Genomic DNA, 21,711 nt, shown 5'->3' on the forward strand with positions numbered 1-21,711 from the left:
AAAGGTTTTGGAACTTCATAGTAGTGCTTGCACAACATTGTGAATGTCCTAGATGCCACAGAATTGTTCACTTAGAAATGATTTTATGTTATGTGAATTCCACCTTCATAAATAAAAAACAACAATTGAGTGTACAATTAGCCTCTCATCTGTACAGCAGTCAGAACACTACTCTGAACTGGAACTGTAAGTAACAGATAGACCACACTTCATTGGTGTGATTTAATGATTGGTACATGTTTTCAAGGATCTATTCCTTTTTATCAGTAGCTACATTATTCTTATGTTGCAACAGTATGACATCAACAATGAATCCTTTTAATCAGGAAAATTATATTTCGGAAATAAGTTGGTATAACTGTGTCACGAAAGTGTGCTGCATTTTGTCAAATGCTGTTTTTGCATCTCTGACAGGCTCATGTGGCTCTTTTCTTTCATTCTGTTAATGTGGTGTACTACACTGATTGCTTTTGTATGCGGAACTTCATGATGGAATTCATATTTGCTACAAACTCTATAGGAAACAAACCAATAGAATATTTCTTTTAGTATCTGTCGTGGTCCAAGCGCAGGTTGGAAGAAGAATTTCCGGACATGAAGTATTTTAGAAAAAAGTGAGTTTATTGAGTACAAAGAGCAGAGTTAGTGAGGGGCACACTAACGAGAGGCGAATGCAGCAGGCCCACTTCCCGATAGACCAGGGAGAGCTGACCCCCTTTGTGGGCTAGCAGCCAACTTTTATAGCCTCAAGACAAAGAAAATTCCTGCTGGCAGGATGGCATTAGGTGATTGGTCAGGATGCTTCAAGGTTACTACATGGTGATTATTTTGCCTAATATGGAGTCGGGGGGCTGTCCGGTTTAGGTCAGGAGAGCCCATGGCAACTGTTGCTATGGGGGCTCCGTTAATTCCGGGATTTTTGTCCTGTGTCCTTGATGTAGGGTGTCCTTGATGTAGGGTGTCCTTGATGTAGGGCTCCACATTCCCCCCGCTTTTTATTTATGGGCCAAATCTTTGGCCCCTTAACACCCTGCTCATGACTACCTGCCTATCCCCATCTCGGGTCATAGGGACCCAGGTCACTGCGGAAAGGGGCGATGACGGTTCCTAGCTTCTTCCTGCTGGACGGGGCATCGTGGAGCCCTGGGTCCCTATGTCCGCTCTCTGTCAGGGTGTATTTACAGAGGGAGATGAGAGCCCATGGAATGGTAAGGCAGCTTGTTCCAACGTAGTCCCTGTGCCAACTGGCTGGTATCCTTGTTGTAGCACCATCTGGAATTGAATCTTTTGAACCTGCCGGGAGATGAACTTAGATAATGTGTTAATAATGCAGGAGCCAAGCAACACAACAAAGGCTATCAGGATTAATGGTCCCAACAAGGGCGATAGGCACGTCTGTATCTGGATCCCCAGAGAGGCGAGGAGGCTGGAAAGCCAGCTGGGGCCCCGTCCTGCTCTCTCTTTTAAATCTTCTATTAATTTGATGTTTTTCTTTAGAATCTGAACGTCTTCTTCAATGTGGGCGGAGGTATTAATATAGAAGCAGCATGTCTCATTTAGTAGGGCACAGACACCCCCCGTCTCAGCTGTTACAACATTAAGGGCCCTCCTATTTTGTAAAACCCCCTCGGCCAGAGAGCCTAGGGCTGACTGCTGTTCCTTGGTGGCTGCTACCGCTGCCTTCCAAGGTTCCTGGACCATGATGGTGAGATGGAGAACGCTCTTCTCTAAGGGGTATGCCTGCAAACCAAAAGAGCCTCTAATACACAGAGCCACTGTGTATTATTTCGGGGCCGATCAAGAATTGGGTTATCGTAAGCATGTCCCCGCCAATCAGCAGTTCATTTTTGTCTCTCCTGGACAGCTCTTAAGACCTCCTCGAGGAAGGACCTAAGGTTGGGAATGCCTCCTGAGGAAGCTAAATCCTTTGTAGTCTTAATGGTAGCCTCTGGGGCCACAGCAATAATTGTGCAGGAGCCCCCGCAAAGTGTGGGAAGATCCAGATAGACCCCGTTACCGCATAGAGATGAAAATCCGGTGCCCCTCAAGGATACCCCCGTGTGGGTCCCCAGATCCAGGCCCTGACCTTTTGGGAGTTTTCCTCTGGAAATAGACTGGGGTCCCATGACCTAGGATTATATTAGGAAGGCCGAGCTTCGAGGAAGTAATCATCTACACGTAAAGGGGAGAATCCGGGCTCTGACTGATGATGGGTGTGACGGGGGAACTGGCATAACAAATTTCTGAATATTAGTTGAATTATGTTGTATTTTGGAGGAGAGTCTTGTCGGAGGTTAAACTAAGTAAGTGTCCGGTGGTCACACCAATTCCCACATATTTAGTTCCCAGGGCCGAGCTGTTTATGGGGATGTGGTCCTCATTAACATATTTCTTAGTCGCAGCATTTTTCCTTGAATTTCCCCAACGCAAAGTGAAATTATCTTCATGTATATCATATTCAGCCTCCTTTGACCAGGGACCCCACTCCAGGCTAGTCTGATTAAAATTGAGGGCATAGTTACAAAGAGAGTCATTTAGCCAGCCCAGAATGGATCCCCATCCATCCAGGTTGGAGACAGTCTTTTAAATTATGTCTTTTCCAGTATGCATAATCCCCATTGTAGGTCGTGGGTATCTGATCTTCATCTGAAAATAGATTACTGAGATTAGCTTTAGAAAAGACTATCCTTTAATAATTGAATTCAACTTTTTAGCAACATAACATAACAGCAAAGAACTATCTGGGAAGTGAGTCTTGGTAACACAGACCTTAAATAACAAAACCAGAATTTAATATTCAGTGAAATGTAATTTTTTTTTTCATTGTGAGGGCATTAACCCTGCAGCCAGGGAAGCCTTATCCCATCAAATACAAAAAATGAGCTTTGTCAGGGAGCCAGAAAAAGCCAAGTGGCCATCTTGGATTTCCCATAGCCCCGACTCTTAGATTTACAGCTATTGTTTACCCATTTTTAATTCCCTGATTTAGGAGTAGACTGTTGTCATGTTTTAAGGACATCAGGATGGCAAAAGTCTGGCAATGAGGGGTTAATTTTTGTAAAAGCAGAATGAACTTTATCTACATGCGCCACAATCTTCATAGATCATTGTGAAATACTACTTATTTACTCAACCAAAGTAACAAAAGGATTTTAAAAGCAAATATAAATCACTTAAATGCAAGGTAATTCACACAGTCTGTTATCCAAAGCAGCATTCCAAGAAAAGTTTGTTCTTTTACCAGAGAGACAGAACCAAATTCCCGTCTGGAACCAGCTTACTGTTAATAACAAAATTTATTTACCTAATTAATTTTAATTCAATCTTAGAAATTCCTTTCTATAAATCTTGAAGAGGTAGTATTTTTGCAAAGGCAGTTCAACGTCTTAAGAAAACTTGTACCATGTATAAAACTCTTTTCTCGGGGTCCATTTTCCACAAACCTTTTTTATCACTTTCTGTATCCATCACTTCATTTTCTCATTCAGAAACAGCCACATGTAGGTCAGTCCTACTTCCTTTTTCCTTAATAAAATGCAATTCCATTCCTCATACCTTTTTTACTAAAAACATGCATCCTACTTTCCTACTTAAGCAACCATGAACTGTCCTTTATGTCAGCACTCTGTAGACTGGTAAACATACATCCAAATAATTTTTGAAGAATGTGCTTTCTTATAGAAAATATCTCAGTGTGGCACCAAACACATTTTTTTAATAGTTCCAAACCTTTTGTTTCTCTGTAAAAGGAAGCCAATGTTCAGTAATTAATGTTTCAGTATCTTATTTTATTTGGAAATGGACTAGTTATTTAATAAACTTCCATCCTCTCACTTAATTTAGCACAACTCTAAATGTTTTAAGTTGTCGAATATCTGGAGAGATTATTCTTAAGTAGACATTCCTAAAACATAATTATTCCTAAAAAGTTCACCCAAAGCTCTTATCTCATTTGTATTTTCTTTTCTTAAAAGTTTCTTCACATTGAGTTATTTTTATTGCGGACAAATTTGACAAATATAAAAAGATCTTTTTTAGTTTATATTAAACCTAGGCACAATAAAAATATTATACTTAATGCTGATGGCTCGAAAGACATGTCTATATTAATTAGATCAAGAAATGTAAACATTAACATAGGTATTAATATTGAATATTTCCCAGTTCACGTGAATCTGAAATTTATTTAGCTTAATTTTCCTTGTATTTAGAACTGTTTGATTTGTAAGCGCTTACTTTTCTGTTAAGCCAGTTAAATAGAGCTCATTTACAAATTAACCTCAGCAGTATTATCCAAAGACAAAGACACATACTGAGACATAAACATATATCCAGGCCGTCAGAGATCTCATAGTTTCCACTTGAGATTTAAAATGTCTCTTTGCCTTTTTTTTTTTTTCCCTTGGCTTGAAGTTCTACTAATTAATCCAAGGCTGAAGTCTCAGGCAAAGGGGGCTGTGTTTGTAGCTCAAGGACATGGTAAGAGTTAACTTCAAGCCTTCTCCTAGGCGTATTTTTGTTCTCTCAGGGTCAGAATTCTGAAAAAGATATTTCAACAAGCTAGCTCTCTCTAATTGCATATGCAAAAAGAACCAGTTTTGCAATTTCAAAAAAATTTTTATCTTAACCAATTTTCTCTGGAGTCTAAAGAATATTGTGGCCATCCTGACTGAAGGAACCTAACTTGTTTTGCATTTGGGAAACATCAGACATGGGGAAGGGAACATGGACTCTAATAGTGCCCATGTTTCCATTTGCTACTTCCTGGCGTTGGGCAGTCCTCGATCTTGTGTGGGGAGGGGAGGGGAGGGGGGCCTTTGCCTTGATAAGGGGGTACCTGTTGGGGAGCTGTGGGTTGAGGTGGGGTCGCGGGCTGAAGCAGGGGGTTCATGGGGTGGAAGACAGGAAAGGTCGAGTAGAGGGTCGCCTAGGAGATCTGATAGAGAGGGAGACAGAGCGGGTTTGGAGGATAAGGTGGCAACAGAAAGACACATGCGGCATGAGTCCCTCAGCTCCGGATTCTGACTAAGGGCCATAAAGATCTGGACTTAAGGAACCTCTGAGTCCTTTCCTTGTTTCCGGCAAAAGAGATCAAGTTGGAGGATCGTGTTACAATTTAGTGTGCCTAAGAGGCCATTGTTCTCGGACCCTCAGTTTATACTGGGGCCAAGCCGTGTTACAAAAGAAAATGAGCCTCTTCTTTTTGAGATTTTCAGGGTCAAATTTTCCCAGTTCTTGAGGATACAGCCGAGGGGTGAGTCCGAGGGAGGCTCCCGAGACGATCCAGAACCCATTCTTAGCCTGTACGCCGTAGAAAGGGCGCACTGAGAGTCACCGGCTGACAGAGAGGGGTCCCCTTTGTCCCAGTGATCTCTCATTGCGACTAAGGCACAAGATGGGCCGACTGTCCCAACAATCGCGTCTGACCGTGAGAGGTGACCCTGAGCGTGCGACTGAGGCACAGACCGTGCGACGGAGGCACCATGCGACTCGGGCAGGGGAAGAAAGAAAAGAGAGAGATTCCCGGGAACTACCGGGTGACTCACCGCTTGGCGATGCCCTGAAACGTGAAAGGCACTCCTGGGATGGCTCAGAGGCAACACTTAGGCTCCTGTAAATCAATCCGGACGGAGAAAAAGGTGAAAGCAACAAAGACAGGCTGAGGAATCGGCCTCGTAGTCCTGCCGGGAAGGCGGCGGCCAAGGGGAGGGGGCTCAGCGTTCTGCTTGAACCAATATGTGCCTCACGGTGCACGGAAGTTGCCTTGCTGGGGGCAGACGCTCTAACAGCCTGGTCCGTTCCGTGACCCCCTTATCCTTCACGGGAGTCTTCAAGCGGCAGGCGCCCTGATGGCTTTTAAATTCCTGACCCGTGCCCGCACGATACCAATCGGCCCAGTCTGCAGTCAGGAGGAAGACAGAGGGACCCTCACCCGTTCTGGGCAGCAGTTACTGGGGCGAAGTGAGCCGTGGAGCCTTCGGAACACACCAGGGTGTGTGTGTGTGTGTGTGGCCAGAGTCCTCTCTTGCTTCCCCGGCAGCTTGCCTGTTCACAGAGGGTCCCAAGAAATGAGGAGAGGAGGTCGGGGGAGGAGATCCCCCCGGAGATGTTCCCCGTACGAGCCACCAAAATGTCGTGGTCTGAGCGCGGGTTGGAAGAAGAATTTCTAGACACGAAGTATTTTAGAAAAGAGTGAGTTTATTGAGAGCAAAGAGCAGAGTTAGTGAGGGGCACACTAACGAGAGGTGAATGCAGCAGGCCCACTTCCTGATAGACCACGGAGAGCTGACCCCCTTTGTGGGCTAGTAGCCAACTTTTATAGCCTCAAGACAAAGAAAATTCCTGCTGGCAGGATGGCATTAGGTGATTGGTCAGGATGCTTCAAGGTTACTACATGGTGATTATTTTGCCTAATATGGAGTCGGGGAGAAGGGCTGTCCGGTACAGATTAGGAGAGCCCATGGCAACAGTTGCTATGGGGGCTCCGTTAATTCCGGGATTTTTGTCCTGTGTCCTTGATGTAGGGTGTCCTTGATGTAGGGCTCCATAGTACCTTCCCTTCCTTTATCCTATTGTTTGAGAGTAAAAATGTAGAGTTTGCCTTCCATATTCTGCATATCACATAATGATACCACCATATACCATTATTTGAGGCAGAAATCTGTTTCAACAACAAAATATACCTGTACCTTCTTGGTAAAAATGAAATGTAAAAAATATGTTCTTTGCATTATGGCTAAGCACTCTTTAAATTACCTCAAAGTCTCACAATATACTTAAGAGCGAGGTATGGTTCTATCATACCCATTTTACAGTTAAGGAAACTGAAGAACTATTTTGGCACCGAGCTAGTGTGTGATGGAGACTTGGAAGCATCACCTCCCTCAACACCTTGCAGCTTTTTCATCATTATTACAGATACTAATCCATTTTTCAGTGCCCAGTTATCCTTTGTTAAACTTTCTAATTAATCCTGAGAATTTGTATGTAAAATTGTAACAGGGAAGAACCAATCTCACTCTGTATTAGGTCTGTTTCTTACTTTAGCCTGGTGCTCTGTTGCCTGTGCTTAGTTATGCTGGCTCTGTGCCTTTTGTAAAGAATGTTGCCTGTAGCCTGAAATATACAGGAGAGCCTATTTTCAAGGCTCTGACCTTTAAGAGTCTATTCATATGGAGATAAAAAGTTGCAGAACAGAGAATAATATTTGTTTTGTTGGAGGGTTACAGGAGCATGTGACCTGACCTACGTGGACAGCTGCAAAGAGGTTTGTAACAACCAACCTCGCTCCTCCTTCATCTTGCCTTTAAAAGTGCTTTGCTGAAACCCTTGGAGGAGTTCAGGGTTTTGGGGGGCAGGAGCCACCTGTCTCTCTACATGGCCCCACAATAAACTTTTCTCTGCTCCAAACTCCTACGTTTTGGTTTGCTTGGCCTCACTGTGCGTTGGGCACAGGAACTTGTTTTCAGTAACAAAATGTCTCAAGCTTTCAATCTAAATAACAATACAATCTGCAAAAAAAAAAAAAAAAAAAAAAAATAGCTGGTGTATATATTACCTTTCAAATCTTATTGAGTTTAAATTTATTTTTAAATTATGTTACAAAATATAGTCAATCATCATTATTCAATTATTCCATATCTGCAAATTTGCCTATTTGCTCAGATTTATTTGTTAGCCCCTAAATCAATATTTGTAGCTCTTTTTGGATCATTTGAGTTTACGAACAAATGGCCAAAAATTCATTTGTAACAAGGCTCACACTCCCAGCTGAGGCTGAACAGCTGATATACTCTGCCTTCTTATTGCAGCTCTGCTGCAGAGATGACCAGAAGATGGAGTTGGCACTGTATTGAGGAAGCTTGGGTTCTGAGGCCAGTTGCAGGGTGTCGGAATCTCAGCTATGGTACCTATTGCTGACATGGCCCCAGGCAAGTCACTTTTCACTTCTCCTTTGTAAATTAGGGAAAATACAATCTTCCAGGATGAGACGTTTGCAGGATTTAAGATCGCAATCTCTATTAGATACATACGTATTTCCCTTTGAAATGTTGATTCAGCAATAGCTAATTCAGCGTTTGGGGCTTTATAGAACACAGTTATCACAAGAATTGAATGTATTAGTATGATCTCACTAATATAATAAATATTAAAACTATTTTTTTTAGAGATAAAAGGTCCAGTAGACTTTTTGTGAAATAGAAACTTGGTCAATTATTTTTTTTTCCTGAGTCTGTAATTTAAAAATATGTGTGTATGTATGTTTATGTACCTTACAATGTTTATGTATTGATTGTGACATAATGAAAAAAATAAAATATTAAAACACTTGCTCTTATTCAGACAAAATGGCTATTTAACAAAATAAATATAAACACAAAAATAACTTTATAAATGATATGTATGAACTGATTTGGGCCATGTAGTCCAGAAAGAATAAAATACCCATAAAACACAAAGAATGATTTCTTAATGACAGGAGTTTCTGAGACCTTTGTCCCAGTCTTCTGTGGCACTGTAATTTGTATAAGTGATATTTCAGAACCTACAGTGAGCAAAACAGGTGTGACCGTTCCCCAGCGCACGGCAGCATCCTTATCCTTCTCTTACTTGTCCTCTCCTATCACATCACTCGTGGATCTTCCGAGCCCCAGCGGGCATGCGCGCGCACACACACACAATCATACTGCGCAGGGTTCCAGGAAGAGGTTCCTCTAGAAGCGGGAGTGTTACTACCCCACCACCGTCCAGAGACCCTCGGGGCTGGCTGACCTCAGCCCTGGGTAGGTGAAGAAGGGCTGCTCCCAGGACCCCATCCAGGCTCCCTCCTCCCCCCACCTCCCTGGAAGACAGGCGCCCCCTCTTGCAGTGCAGGGTCGCGGAGTGAGGGACAACTATCTCAGTCCTGCTCAGAGCCCTCCGACTAGCGGGCCCGCCAGGGGCCTGAAACTGGGCGGGCTCGGACCCGACCCCGGACTCTCCCCAGCCTGGCCTGGGCTTCTGCAGCAAGGAGGGCGACGTCCCCCGCGCCAAGGGACCCTGCGACGACGGGCCACCCTCCTATCCAGCAGGGTCCTCACTTACGATGGCCCGCGGAGGTCAGCAGGCCCAGCCCTGAGAGGAACAGCAAGAGAGACAGCATTGCGTGGCCAGCTGGCCTCGCCACCGGGGTTGACTGGAAACGGTGCAGCGAGCGCGTGGAGCCCTGCGCTCTAGGCCACGGCGGGGAGGCGCAGGGAGGGAGGGCAGAGCGGGTGGAGGGGCGGGGCAGGGAGGGGCTGGGGAGCTGGCCTGGGGGCGGGGGTGGGGCGGGTGGAGATGGTGGGGCTGGTGGGGGGAGGGTGAGTGGGGTGAGGGGTGGAAGTGTGGCTACGGCTCCGTGGACCCAGACTCCACCTGTGGCCAGGTGTATGCCCAGAAGCATAGGGGAGACTTCCTCCTGTCCAAGTGTGCTTTATTTTCAAAAATTTGACATTTTAAACGTATTCAGTGGTATCATAGGGTTATAAAACACCTTCTCTTCTGCATGTAACCCACTTGATGATGAAGTTCTTGGCAACATTAATAGTCCACGTCATAACTCTCTGGTACAATGGCTGAATGACTAGTGAAAGAAAAAGAAAATAGAAATTCACAATATCTTTAGTAGCAGGCGGTTTCCTACTTTAACTGTATCTACTGCCAGATTTCTGTTTTAAGTCTCAGATCAAAACACTCACGCAAAGGAACACAGACAGTAAAAAATAAAAAATCAACTATAATAGATTAACTGAAATATTCATTATAGGTAAGTTTGTTTCTTAGAAAACTAAGCAGTCCAAATAAAAAGCTAAACATTAAATGTGTGTATTCATATATGAATATGTATTTATATATGAATATGTATTTATATGTATAAAGGTGTGCATTTTTTAGTTTTTTTTTTACAGCAGGTTTTTATTAGTTATCTGTTTTATACATAGTAGTGTATATATGTCAATCCCAATCTCCCAATTCATCCCTCCCTCCCCTGCCTTCCCCCCTTGGTGTCCATACGTTTGTTCTCTACATCTGTGTCTATTTCTGCCCTGCAAACGGTTCTTCTGTACCATTTTTCTGAATTCCACATATATGCGTTAATATACAATATTTGTTTTTCTTTCTGACTTGCTTCACTCTATGACAGTCTCTAGGTCCATCCACTTCTCTACCAATGAACCAACTTCGTTCCTTTTTGTGGCTAAGTACTATTCCATTGTATATATGTACCACCTCTTGTTTATCCATTCTTCTGTTGATGGGCATTTAGGTTGCTTCCATGACTTGGCTATTGTAAGTAGTGCTGTAATGAACACTGGCGTACATGTGTCTTTTTGAATTGTGGTTTTCTCTGGATATATGCCCAGTAGTGGGATTACTGGGTCATATGGTATTTTTAGTTTTTTAAGGAACCTCCATACTGTTTTCCATAGTGGCCATATCAATTTACAGCCGGGGGAATGTAACACTTGGGGGTGTGGGCCCGCCAAGGACGATGGGGCCCTCCCGAGCCACCTTCCCCCTGCTGTCCCACCAACGGTGCAACAGGGTTCCCTTTTCTCCACACCTTCTCCAGCATTTGTTGTTTGTAGATTTTCTGATGATGCCCATCCTAACTGGTGTGAGGTGATACCTCATTGTAGTTTTGATTTGCATTTCTCTAATAATTAGTAATGTTGAGCAGCTTTTCATGTGCCTCTTGGCCATCTGTATGTCTTCTTTGGAGAAATGACTATTTAGGTCTTCTGCCCATTTTTTAATTGGGTTTTTTTTTTTTAACATTGAGCTGCATGAGATGTTTATATATTTTGGAGATTAACCCTTTGTCTGTTGATTTGTTTGCAAATATTTTCTCCCATTGAGGTTGTCTTTTCATGTTGTTTATAGTTTCCTTTGCTGTGCAAAAGCTTTTAAGTTACATTAGGTCCCATTTGTTTATTTTTGTTTTTATTTGCATTACACTAGGAGGTGGGTCAAAAAGGATCTTGCTGTGATTTATGTCAAAGAGTGTTCTTCCTATGTTTTCCTCTAAGAGTTTTACAGTGTCCGGTCTTACATTTAGGTCTTTAATGCATTTTGAGTTTATTTTTGTGTATGGTGTTAGGGAGTGTTCTAATTTCATTCTTTTACATATAGCTGTCCAGTTTCCCCAGCACACTTATTGAAGAGACTGTCTTTTCTCTGTTGTATATCCTTGCCTCTTTTGTTATAGATTAATTTTTATTATGGTAAAACACACATAACATAAAATTTACCATCCTATTTTTTAGTGTACAGTTTATTGCTATTAAGTATATTCAGTGTTGTACAAACATCACCAGCTACCATCTCCAAAACTCTTCATTTTGAAAAACTGAAACTCTATACCCATTGAACAATAACTCCTCATTCCTTCCTATCCCAAACCCTGGCAACCACCATTTTATTTTCTCTCTCTAGGAATTTGACTACTCCGGGTACCTCACGTTAGTGAACTCATACAGTATTTGTCTTTTGTGACTAGGTTATTTCATGTAACATAATGTCCTCAAGGTTCATTCATCTGCCTTGTAGCATGTGTCAGAATTTCCTGCCTTTTAAAGGCTAGATCATAAATATTCCATTGCATGTTTAAACCACATTTTGCTTTATCCATTCATCTGTTGATGGACACTTGTGTCGCTTCCATCTTTAGCTATTGTGAACAAAGGTGCAATGAACATTGGTGTACAAGTAGCTCTTGGAGAAACTGCTTTTGGCTATATACCCAGAATATTACAAATAAAAAGGCAACCAAAAAATGGGAGAATTTGCAAATCATATACCTGATAAGAGATGAATATACAGAATATGTAGAGAACTCCTAAAATTCAACAACAACAAAACCCCAAACAATCTGATTCAAAAATGGCCAAAGGACTTGAATAGACATTTCTCCAAAGAAGATATATGAATGGAATATAAGCACATGAAAAGATGCTCATTAATCATTACGACAATGCAAATAAAAACCATGATAAGCTACAACCTCATACCCATTAAGATGTCAGAAAGCATATATATATATATGCATAGTTATATATATGATATATATAGTTACATACATAAAACTTCTCTCTATAAATGAATATTTAGGTTATATATATATATATATGTATATCTAAGTATATATATTTGAAATATATTCCTTCTGGAAGCCCAAGTAATTTGTGTTGTATTCCTGGCTTCAACCCAAATGTGTATTCACCATAACTATGATATTTCCTCTTGGTCTTGCAGAAAGTGATTAAATGGAAGTTCTTAGGTGTGTGGTCTGTGAGTTTGTGTTATGGTCCACTCTAAGAAAAGTTAGTCTTCTACTAAGTCTCCCATGTCTAGCCCTCTGCTTGCACAATTTTTAGTGTGAGTTAAAAGCAACAACAGCAAAAAGTCTTTTTCAAACCTTGCCAAATATTAATACATTTTAATGCAGTTTAACTTCATTATGAAGGCAGAGAAAACCAATCTTCATGAAGCATTATTTTCTTTCCATTCTGCTTTCTAAGAGACAAACTTCAACATAAAAGAGGATTTTAAAGGAATTTATACCTTTATTTATTTACTTAACCTGTGGCATGTGAAAAAGATAACTCACATCTTTCCTTTAGGCAAACTTATTTGCAAATATGAATTAAAGAGAAAATCACATTCTAATGTTTGAAACTTGGAAAAAGATACATTACAGAAAAAAAATCATTATCCTATAAATAAGCAGACTTGCACTGTAAAATTGACCATGAAAATAAAAAACATCTTATTTCCTTCATTCAAAATTAGACCTACATATATATTGGTCAGTTGGTTTTCAACAAAGGTGCAAAGGCATTTTGATGAAGATACGATAGTTCTTTCAACAAATGGTGCTGGACCATTTGGCATACATATGCAAAAATACAAACCTTATCACATACTTCACACCTTACTCTAAATTTACTTCAAATTTTACACAAAAATTATCTTAAAATGGATCATAGACCTAAATGTGAAATGCAAAGCTATAAATCTTCAAGAAGAAAGCACAGGAGAAAATCTGAGTGACCTTGGGTTTGGTGGTGAGTTTTTAAATATAACAACAAAAGCATAATCCAAGAAGGAAAATAATGATAAAATTAAAAACTTTTCCTCAGCAAAAGACACTGTAGTTAGAATGAAAATATGACACATAGCTGAAGAAAACATTTGCAATTTTTATGTCTGATAAAGGCCTTATCTGCAGGATATATAAAGACAGGTGTGTGTATGTATGTGTTGTACACATATATTGAATTTATATATCCATCTATTGTGAGGATCTAGACGCAATGGAATACAAGAAGCAAGGAGCACACCTAGCATCTAGATTTGTTTCTAATATTGTTCTCCAATAAAAGAAACCAAGAATCCTTGTAGAAATGCCTGCTTCTAGGCCTGTGGCCAGGAATATACAAGATGATTCTGGAACATCTTATAGAACCCAAAAGTGAAGAGCTGCTCAAAAAACAAAAACATATGGGGTACGTTTAGTTGCTTCCTTTTATAGATTTTAGTATAAAAAGGGAGAAAAATAATCTTACAGGTGTTTTCATGTTTTCCGGAAATACCTGACAAACACTACTTCCTCCAGGTAATCAAGGTTGATATTAAGTTATCAGTTGGTAGTATTTGCCTTTGATATCGATGTGATGAGAACGACATTCCACCTCTGTGATCTTCCTACCTAAACCCCATAGCCCCAGCCTAATGCATGATGGAAATAAACATATGGCTACAAGATGATTTTTTCCATCTGATGAAAATTATGTTTTCAGTGGCTCCAGTATATACACTTATAGAATAAACAAAGATGCAGGGCCGAATGGTGCGCCCCAGGCCTGCTGGGAGAGTTTATAAAGGAACAGTCATTAACGCTGGGTGCAGCAGAAATTTTTGGATGTGAAGATGTATTGAGCATGTACTTTATTCACGTTCCCTCTACGATATTACCTGTCAGGACTTTCTTTGAATTCTCTTTTTCTCTTTTCCTCTGTAAAGGCTCGTGATAGGCCAATTAAGTCACTTCCTCTTTCAGGGAATATGATCCATCACTTCCCTGAACGATATGCATGTAATGTGTGTGCAATTGAGCGTGTCTTCATAAAATGGACTAGTAATGATAGCTTTCAAAGAAAATGGAACTTTGAAGCTGAAATCCTCATTCGTGATGTTACATTTCGGGATTAATATGAGGGTTTCTTACCTTCAATGAGTTAAATGTTAGGTCATCAGAAGAGAAGATGCACAAATGTAAGAAAATAGTCTGCACAGATGTGTAAGAAACAGTATCTGATTTCAAAGGAATTCTGTAGAGATTTTTTAACAGTATTTGAGACTACTAAAGAGATAGAAATATTATGAGGTTCAAGGGTTTATTAGTGACATGTTTAACACAAATTCTAAATTGGAAAAAAAAGGTTTCCCCAAAGGAAACAAAGACTCATACTTAATTTAGATCCAACTAGAAAGGAACTTAAAATGATACACCAAATATATTCTTCTCTGACATATTAAGTCCCTAGTACAGTGTGGAATATTCATCAGGAGAACAGTTTTGGAGCAGTCAAAATTTTGACTTGCCTTAATATACTAACAATGAACTACTGGGAAAACAAAATGGTTAAAATGCCATTTACCTTAGATTTAAAATAGCACATATTTAATAATAAATGTAACAAATATTATGCAATTATGAATTTATGACACTGGTTAATGACCAGCACAATTTAAAATAATAAATTATTTGTAAAATCATATTTACCCCTCATATTCTGCACTCTCTTTGTTGCATGATTTTCTTATTTCATTTCGCTTCATGATCATAATGGTGAAAATTATGAAAAAGGGCAGAACAATGTAGAAACTCAAAATAAGCCAGTTCTGATGTACATTGTAGCCTTTTTTAGTAAAAATTGTAACTAGAAATGAAACATAGAACATTTGAATAAATTTATATTTATTTCACTTTAATCATATGTGTACATATAAAATCATATACCTAATCGAAAGTTTAATACCTTGCAAACTCTTATAGGAGAAAACAAAAGGACATTTAAGCTCATAGCCAAAACTTCAATGGTACATTTTTCATAGATTTACTAGTCATCTTTTATGCATATTTGTTTAATTATTACGATACTGTATACATATTTTGAGGTCTGCTTATTACGTGCTGCTTATTTATGACATCATATTTTAAAAGGTGATATATTAATAGGGCTTAAGTTAAAAATTTAGCAAAATACTGTGAAAAACTGCCATCCCCCTCCCTCGCCAAGTCACATAGCTTCTCTCCTTGGAGGAAACCATTTTGAAATGACGCATGTTTCTCCATCTAGTATTTATATTTTATACGTATGAATAAAATCCATATCTATACCTATCCTGGTATCTGTATCTACCTATACGTAAAGTGTGTGTTGTGTGTATTCTTCCCCTCTCGTTGACATTCAACGACATATTTATGCCCTTTCGTTATTTCTTACACCTAAAAACTTGAAGTATTATGCAATTCAGAAAAGTACACAGTAAATAAATATGTTAACAAAGAATTAGAAAAATCATCCAGATCTCAAAACATACCCTGTTAGACTCCCCAAAGCATCCTCCGGACATTTTCTAATCATCATTCCTCTCCAAAGGTTACATGTGTATTGATCTCTTCCATTATTATTTATTTAGTAAATTTTTTACTGAACTATAACATAATAACAGAAATGCATGCATGCCGTAATTTTACAGCTCAAAGATTTGACAACAAAATAGTGTGACTTTTGTCTTAGATGTCATTTAAATTTTGCTGTTTTAACAGCTTTACTGAGTTATTTTAGACACATAATACATGCACCTATTTGAGATGTACAATTTTACAGGTTTTACTATATGTATATATCTATAAAACCACCACATCAGTCAAAAGACAGTTGACCCTTAAACAATGCAGGGGTCAGGGGAATCCACTCTGAGCAGTCTAAATCCATGTTTAACTTTAGCGTTGGTCCTGCATATTCTAGGTCCCTTCTTAGCCCAGGTTCCACCATATTCGCAGTTGCCCTTCCGTGGATTCAATCAACCTCAGATGCTGTAGTACTGTAGTATTTATTGAAAAAAATCTGTGTATGAGTGGATCCGTGCAGTTCAAATCCACGTACTCCCAGGCTCAACTGTCGTGAATATATCCATCATCCACAAAAGTTTCTACTTGCCTATATATGGTGCTGCCGAGATGCCACTCCCCCAAACAAGCAACCACTGATTTGATCTGCATTCTCTCCCTATCAATTAGTTTGTGTGTTCTACAATTTAATACAGAGTCAGACAGTCTGTATTCATTTTAGTCTTGCTTCTTTCACACAGCGTAAATGTTGACATCCATCCATGTTGGTACTTTTAACAATAGCTTGTTCCTTTTTACTGTTCAATATATACTATTGTTTGGATATACCACACGTCCTTGATCCATCACCTGTTGATTTGTATTTGGGTTGTTTCCAACTTTTATCTATTACATCTAAAGCTGTTATGAACATTTGTATACAAAGTTTGGTATGGGAGAAGGCATTCTATTCTCTTGGGTAAATAAAATAGTAAAGTGACTAGATTACATGGTAGGTAAAAGTTTACCATTTTAAGAAGCTGAAACTGTACAATTTTACACTTCAACAGTAGTGTATGAGACACTATCCTCACATATTGGCAAAACTTTATGTGGTTAGTCCTTTAAATTTAAATGAAATTTAAAGGAATGTTATGGTGTCTAATTGTGACTTTAATTTGCATTTCCTTGATGAACAATGATGTTGGGCATCTTTACTTGTGCTTATTTGCCAATCCATATATCTTCTTTGGTAAAGTGTCTGTTTAAGTGTTTTGCCGATTTTTAGAAGGCTGTTGGTTTTTCATTATTAAGTTTCAAAGATTATATATTCTGAATATAAAATCTGTACATATTCTGAATATAAATACTTTATTAGGTATACACCTAACAGTGACTTTTGAAGAGCAAAAGCTTTTAATTTTGATGATGTCCAAGTTTTCACCTTTTCTCCTTGGATTGTGCTTTTGGTGTCATATGTAAAAAAAATCCTTATTTAATCCAAAGTCACTAAGGTTTTCTCATATATTTTCTTCTTGAAGTTTTATACATTTAGGCTTCACTTGTTTTTTTTTTTTTCTGCGGTACACGGGCCTCTCACTGTTGTGGCCTCTCCCATTGCGCAGCACAGGCTCCGAACGCGCAGGCTAAGCGGCCGTGGCTCACGGGCCCAGCCACTCCGCGGCATGTGGTATCTTCCCGGACCGGGGCACGAACCCGCGTCCCCTGAATCAGCAGGCGGACTCTCAACCACTGCACCTCCCAGGGAAGCTCTAGGCTTCACATTTTGATCTGTGATCCACTTTGAGTGAATTTTTGTATATGATTTCAGATCATGTACAAAATGTACAAAATTCCTTTTTTTTTTTACATGTGGGTATGTAATGGTTCCAGCACCTTTTGTTGAAAAGACTACCCTTTATTCACTGAGTTGCTTTGCACTTCTACGGAAAATCAGTTTTCCATGTATCTGTGGGTCTATTTCCAGTTCTTTATTCTGTTCCATTGATCTACGTTAATATCAGCGCTACACTGTGTTGATTATTGTAGCTTTATAGAAAGTTTTGAAATTGGGTGGTATACTTTCTCCAACATCACTCTTTTCAAAGTTATTTGGACAACTCTAGGTCCTTTGAAATTCTATATAAAGCTTATAGTCAGCTTGTCAATTTCTGCAAATGAACCAGCTGGATGATTTTTACAGGGATTTTCTTGAATGTATAGATAAATTTGTAGAGAACCGTCCATTTAACAATAGTCTTCCAATCTATGAACATCATTGTCTCTCCATTTATATAAATTTTCTATAATTTACATCAGCAATGGTTTGAAATTTTCAGTGTACAAATCATGTAATTTTTCACTAAATTTATTTCTAAGTATTTTACTTTTTATGCTGTGGTGAATAAAATTGGTTTCTTAATGTCATTGTTGGATTGTCTCCTCTTAGTTTATAGGAATACAATTGCTTTTTGTACATTGATCTCATATTCTTCAACCTTACTAAATTTTTTGTGGATTCCTTAGGATTTTCTGCATATAGGATCATATTATCTATACATAAAGACTGATTTTCTTTTTCCTTTTCAATCTGTATGCTCTTTGAGCTTTTTTTTTTTTTTTTTTGGTCTTTTTATACTGACTAGACTCTGATATAATACTGAGCAGAAATAACCTGCAGCCCCAGGTGAATGCATAGGCAGCCAGCCTGCCCCCTCTCCTGCCAGCCACAGCTGTTTGTAGGCACAGTCAGGTCCTGCCTTCTGTCACTGGCCAAGACCACCATGGCTGCCTGTTTGTTGATAGCCCCTCCATCCGTGCACTGGCATGCTCCCAGCCTGATTCCTGTCACTGGCCTTTACTGCAGTGTGCATGCCAGTGGGGAGAGTGTCCAGCCACAGGAGAGCACACTGACATCCATGGACCCTGCAGCTGTTATCAGATCCAGATCAGGCTCAGCCTCTGTCATTGGCTGGTACCCATGCCCACCTGTAACTAGCCCCGCCCCCCAGCTATGCACCTGCACACCCCCAGCCAGACCCCCATCACTGACCTCCACAGCAGTGCACTCTTTCCAGGGGCTAAGAGTACAGCCACAGGAGAGGAGCATACTGTAGCTGTTGGTTGGATCCAGATCAGGCTCTGCCTTCTGACACTGGTTGGCATCACTGTGCCTACCTGTAGTTAGCCCATCGGTGTGCACCCCGAGCCTGACCACCCCCATCACTGGTCTCCCTGCAGCATGCATACCCCAAGGTAGAGCTTGAAGCAGTAGGAAAGCACACTGACACTCAGGAACACTGCAGTGGCCGGTGAGCCTATAGTTGGTTCCAGCCCATCGCTTCAAGCATGTCTGCACCTGACCTCTGCCACCACACGGGCACCTGCAGTTGGGCCCCACGGCCAAGTGTGTGCATGCCACTATCTCCAGCCACCACTGCTGCCTGGCCTTGTCCTTAGCTACTGATCCTGGAGGTCCTGCTTTGAGCCCAACAGTCCTTGCAGCCACTATGGACCCACGAAGTGCTCACAAGGACCACACAGTTGATAATATGGACCTCAGTGGCCTGAGCCGAAGAGACATTACATCCCTTTGGGCCTGGTACCACCAGGTGCTCCTGCATTTGGCGCCCTGCACCAGTTGTCCCAGGGCCACAGCACGATCAAGTATGCCTCCATCCACAGGTGAAAGGCTTCCCTTAGGAAATCGTTTACAAAGTCTGGAAGGGGTGACTGTATCTCCAAATGTATGGACACCTACGCAAGGCTGCAGGAATCATGAAAAATCAGGGAAAGAGGTCTCCACCAAAGGAATACAGGACATTTACCGTGACTGGCCCCAAAGGAATGGAGATCTAGGTATTGCTCAACAAAGAATTCAACGTAATCGTTCTAGAGATGCTCAGAGAATTACAAGAGAGCCCAGATAAGCACTTTAACATTGCTCATTTTTAAACTGGGTTGTTAATTTTCATACTGTTGAGTTTCAAGAGTGCTTGGTATATTTTGAATACCAGTCCTATATCAGATATATGTTTTGCAAAGATGTTCTCCCAGTTTCTGGCTTGTTTTTTTCATTCTCTGACTCTCTGTACAGAACAGAACCTTTACGTTTTAATCAAGTGCAAGTTACCAATTTTTTCTTTTATGGATCATCTTCATGCTGCTGTATCTGAAATGTCATTCTCTAAGGGCACTTAGATTTTCTTCTGTTATCTTCTAGGAGATGCATACTTTTGTATTTTGTATTAGGACTGTGATCCTAATATTTGAAAGTTATGAGGTCTGTGCCTAGAATAATTCTTCTGCTTATGGATGTCCAGGTGTCCCAGCAAAATTATACAAACACAAAAATAATTTTATAAATGGATATGTATGAATTGATTTGGGCCATGTAGTCCAGTAAGAATAAAATACCCATAAAATACAACTTGCATTATCTTTTATTTGTTTTTTTGGTTTAATTGCCGTGACTACGACTTCCAATACTATGTTGAATAAAAGTGGTGGGCGTGGACATCCTTGTCTTGTTCCTGTTCTTAGAGGAAAAGCTTTCAGCTTTTAACCATTGAGTATGATGGTAGCTTTGGGTTTTCCATATATGGGTTCTACTATGTTGAGGTATAGCCCCTCTATACCCACTTTGTTGAGAGTTTTTATCATAAATGGATGTTGAATCAATGAACAGCCACTTGCTGTTCGTGGAAAAAAGGGAAAGTATAAACCTGTACTTCATCACTCAAAATGTGATTTACTGTTATTTCCTAATAAATGTGTATACTTATATTTTGTCATATGTTTTTGTCTAAATTTCATTCAGAATAAACACTTTATCCTACAATTGTTTTTTAATAACCTACAAAGTTTTTAATAGCACGGGATGCAAACAACTTACATAGTGTTCATTCGTCCATATTTGAATTTGTTTTGCATTCATGCTATGACATTTATTGAAACTTAAGAGTACCATATTCTATCTTAGTAACTGAGATGATCAAAACTGGGTTTCTCTGAGGAAACCACGTTACAAATACTATTTAACACTGATTTAATGAAAGCCGCTATTCAAGGTAACTCTATTAATTACTCAGGAGATCATGAAAGATTTGACTCGGCAGTATATTTCTTTAATTATTTCATAAAGCATTCTATTTTTTTTTTAAAGTTTAATTTCTACTCACCAGATTTATGATCATTTCCATCATCAATACTTCCTCCCGGTGAACCAATTTGTAATTCACAATCTGGAGGCCTATACCCAGGAAAGCAATGACAATTGCCTAAATTATTACATATCTGAAACAGAAAAACATATAATCACTAGAAATCATGGTAGTCTTTATATGTCATATAGAAATACATTCAAAATAACAAAATCACTGTTTTTCTGAGTTTATTAAGACTACATAATGTGAGAAATAGGTTAGAAAAAGTAGTGAAAAATTTGGCAGTATACTAACAGTTAATGCCAGAATCACTACCCTGCCCGATAGTATGTTCCTGGCCTTTAATTTTCTTCTTTTTTTTTTTTTTTTTTTGCGGTACGCGGGCCTCTCACTGTTGTGGCCTCTCCCGTTGTGGAGCACAGGCTCCGGACGCGCAGGCCCAGCGGCCATGGATCACGGGCCCTGCCGCTCCGCGGCATGTGGGATCCTCCCGGACCGGGGCACGAACCCGTGTCCCCTGCATCGGCAGGTGGACTCCCAACCACTGCCACCAGGGAAGCCCCTGGCCTTTAATTTATACACAAAAATATCGTGATAGAATTGCCATCAATTGACTTGGCCACTTTAATTTATTATCTTAGCCCTTTCTTTCAAAACTTAATACTGTTGATCAACCATTTGTATTTCATTTTTATGTGAAAAATTTTCCAATATAAGAAAAGAAAAACATAGATGCCAAAAATAATTAAAAACGATAGAAAAAAAACTTTATGATAAGTTTGAATTGCTAGCAGTTTATATTCAGTGCAGTTTCCATGTTATTTATGCTTTTACATTTCAATAGCTTAGTGTCAATTTTCATTTTTGAGTAAAATTTTGTAAAATTCAAACAATTAAAATGCA

The 21,711-nt window shown here is 39.9% G+C and overlaps 1 protein-coding gene across 1 annotated transcript in view; it reads right to left on the bottom strand.

Annotated features, from left to right (window-relative positions):
- Positions 1-9,437: 9,437 nt before the first annotated feature.
- ADAM18 (ADAM metallopeptidase domain 18) overlaps positions 9,438-21,711 on the bottom strand; it is a 90,300-nt gene continuing 78,026 nt past the window's right edge. The window contains exons 19-21 of the mRNA XM_067721523.1: positions 20,824-20,938; positions 14,810-14,966; positions 9,438-9,604 (exon numbers count right to left, since the gene is read on the bottom strand). Coding sequence (XP_067577624.1) covers positions 9,562-9,604; positions 14,810-14,966; positions 20,824-20,938 — 315 coding nt within the window. The 3' untranslated portion in view covers positions 9,438-9,561. The remainder of the gene's footprint in view (positions 9,605-14,809; positions 14,967-20,823; positions 20,939-21,711) is intronic.

Source organism: Pseudorca crassidens, chromosome 21 (genome assembly GCF_039906515.1).
Source record: "Pseudorca crassidens isolate mPseCra1 chromosome 21, mPseCra1.hap1, whole genome shotgun sequence".
Classification (NCBI taxonomy): domain Eukaryota; kingdom Metazoa; phylum Chordata; class Mammalia; order Artiodactyla; family Delphinidae; genus Pseudorca; species Pseudorca crassidens.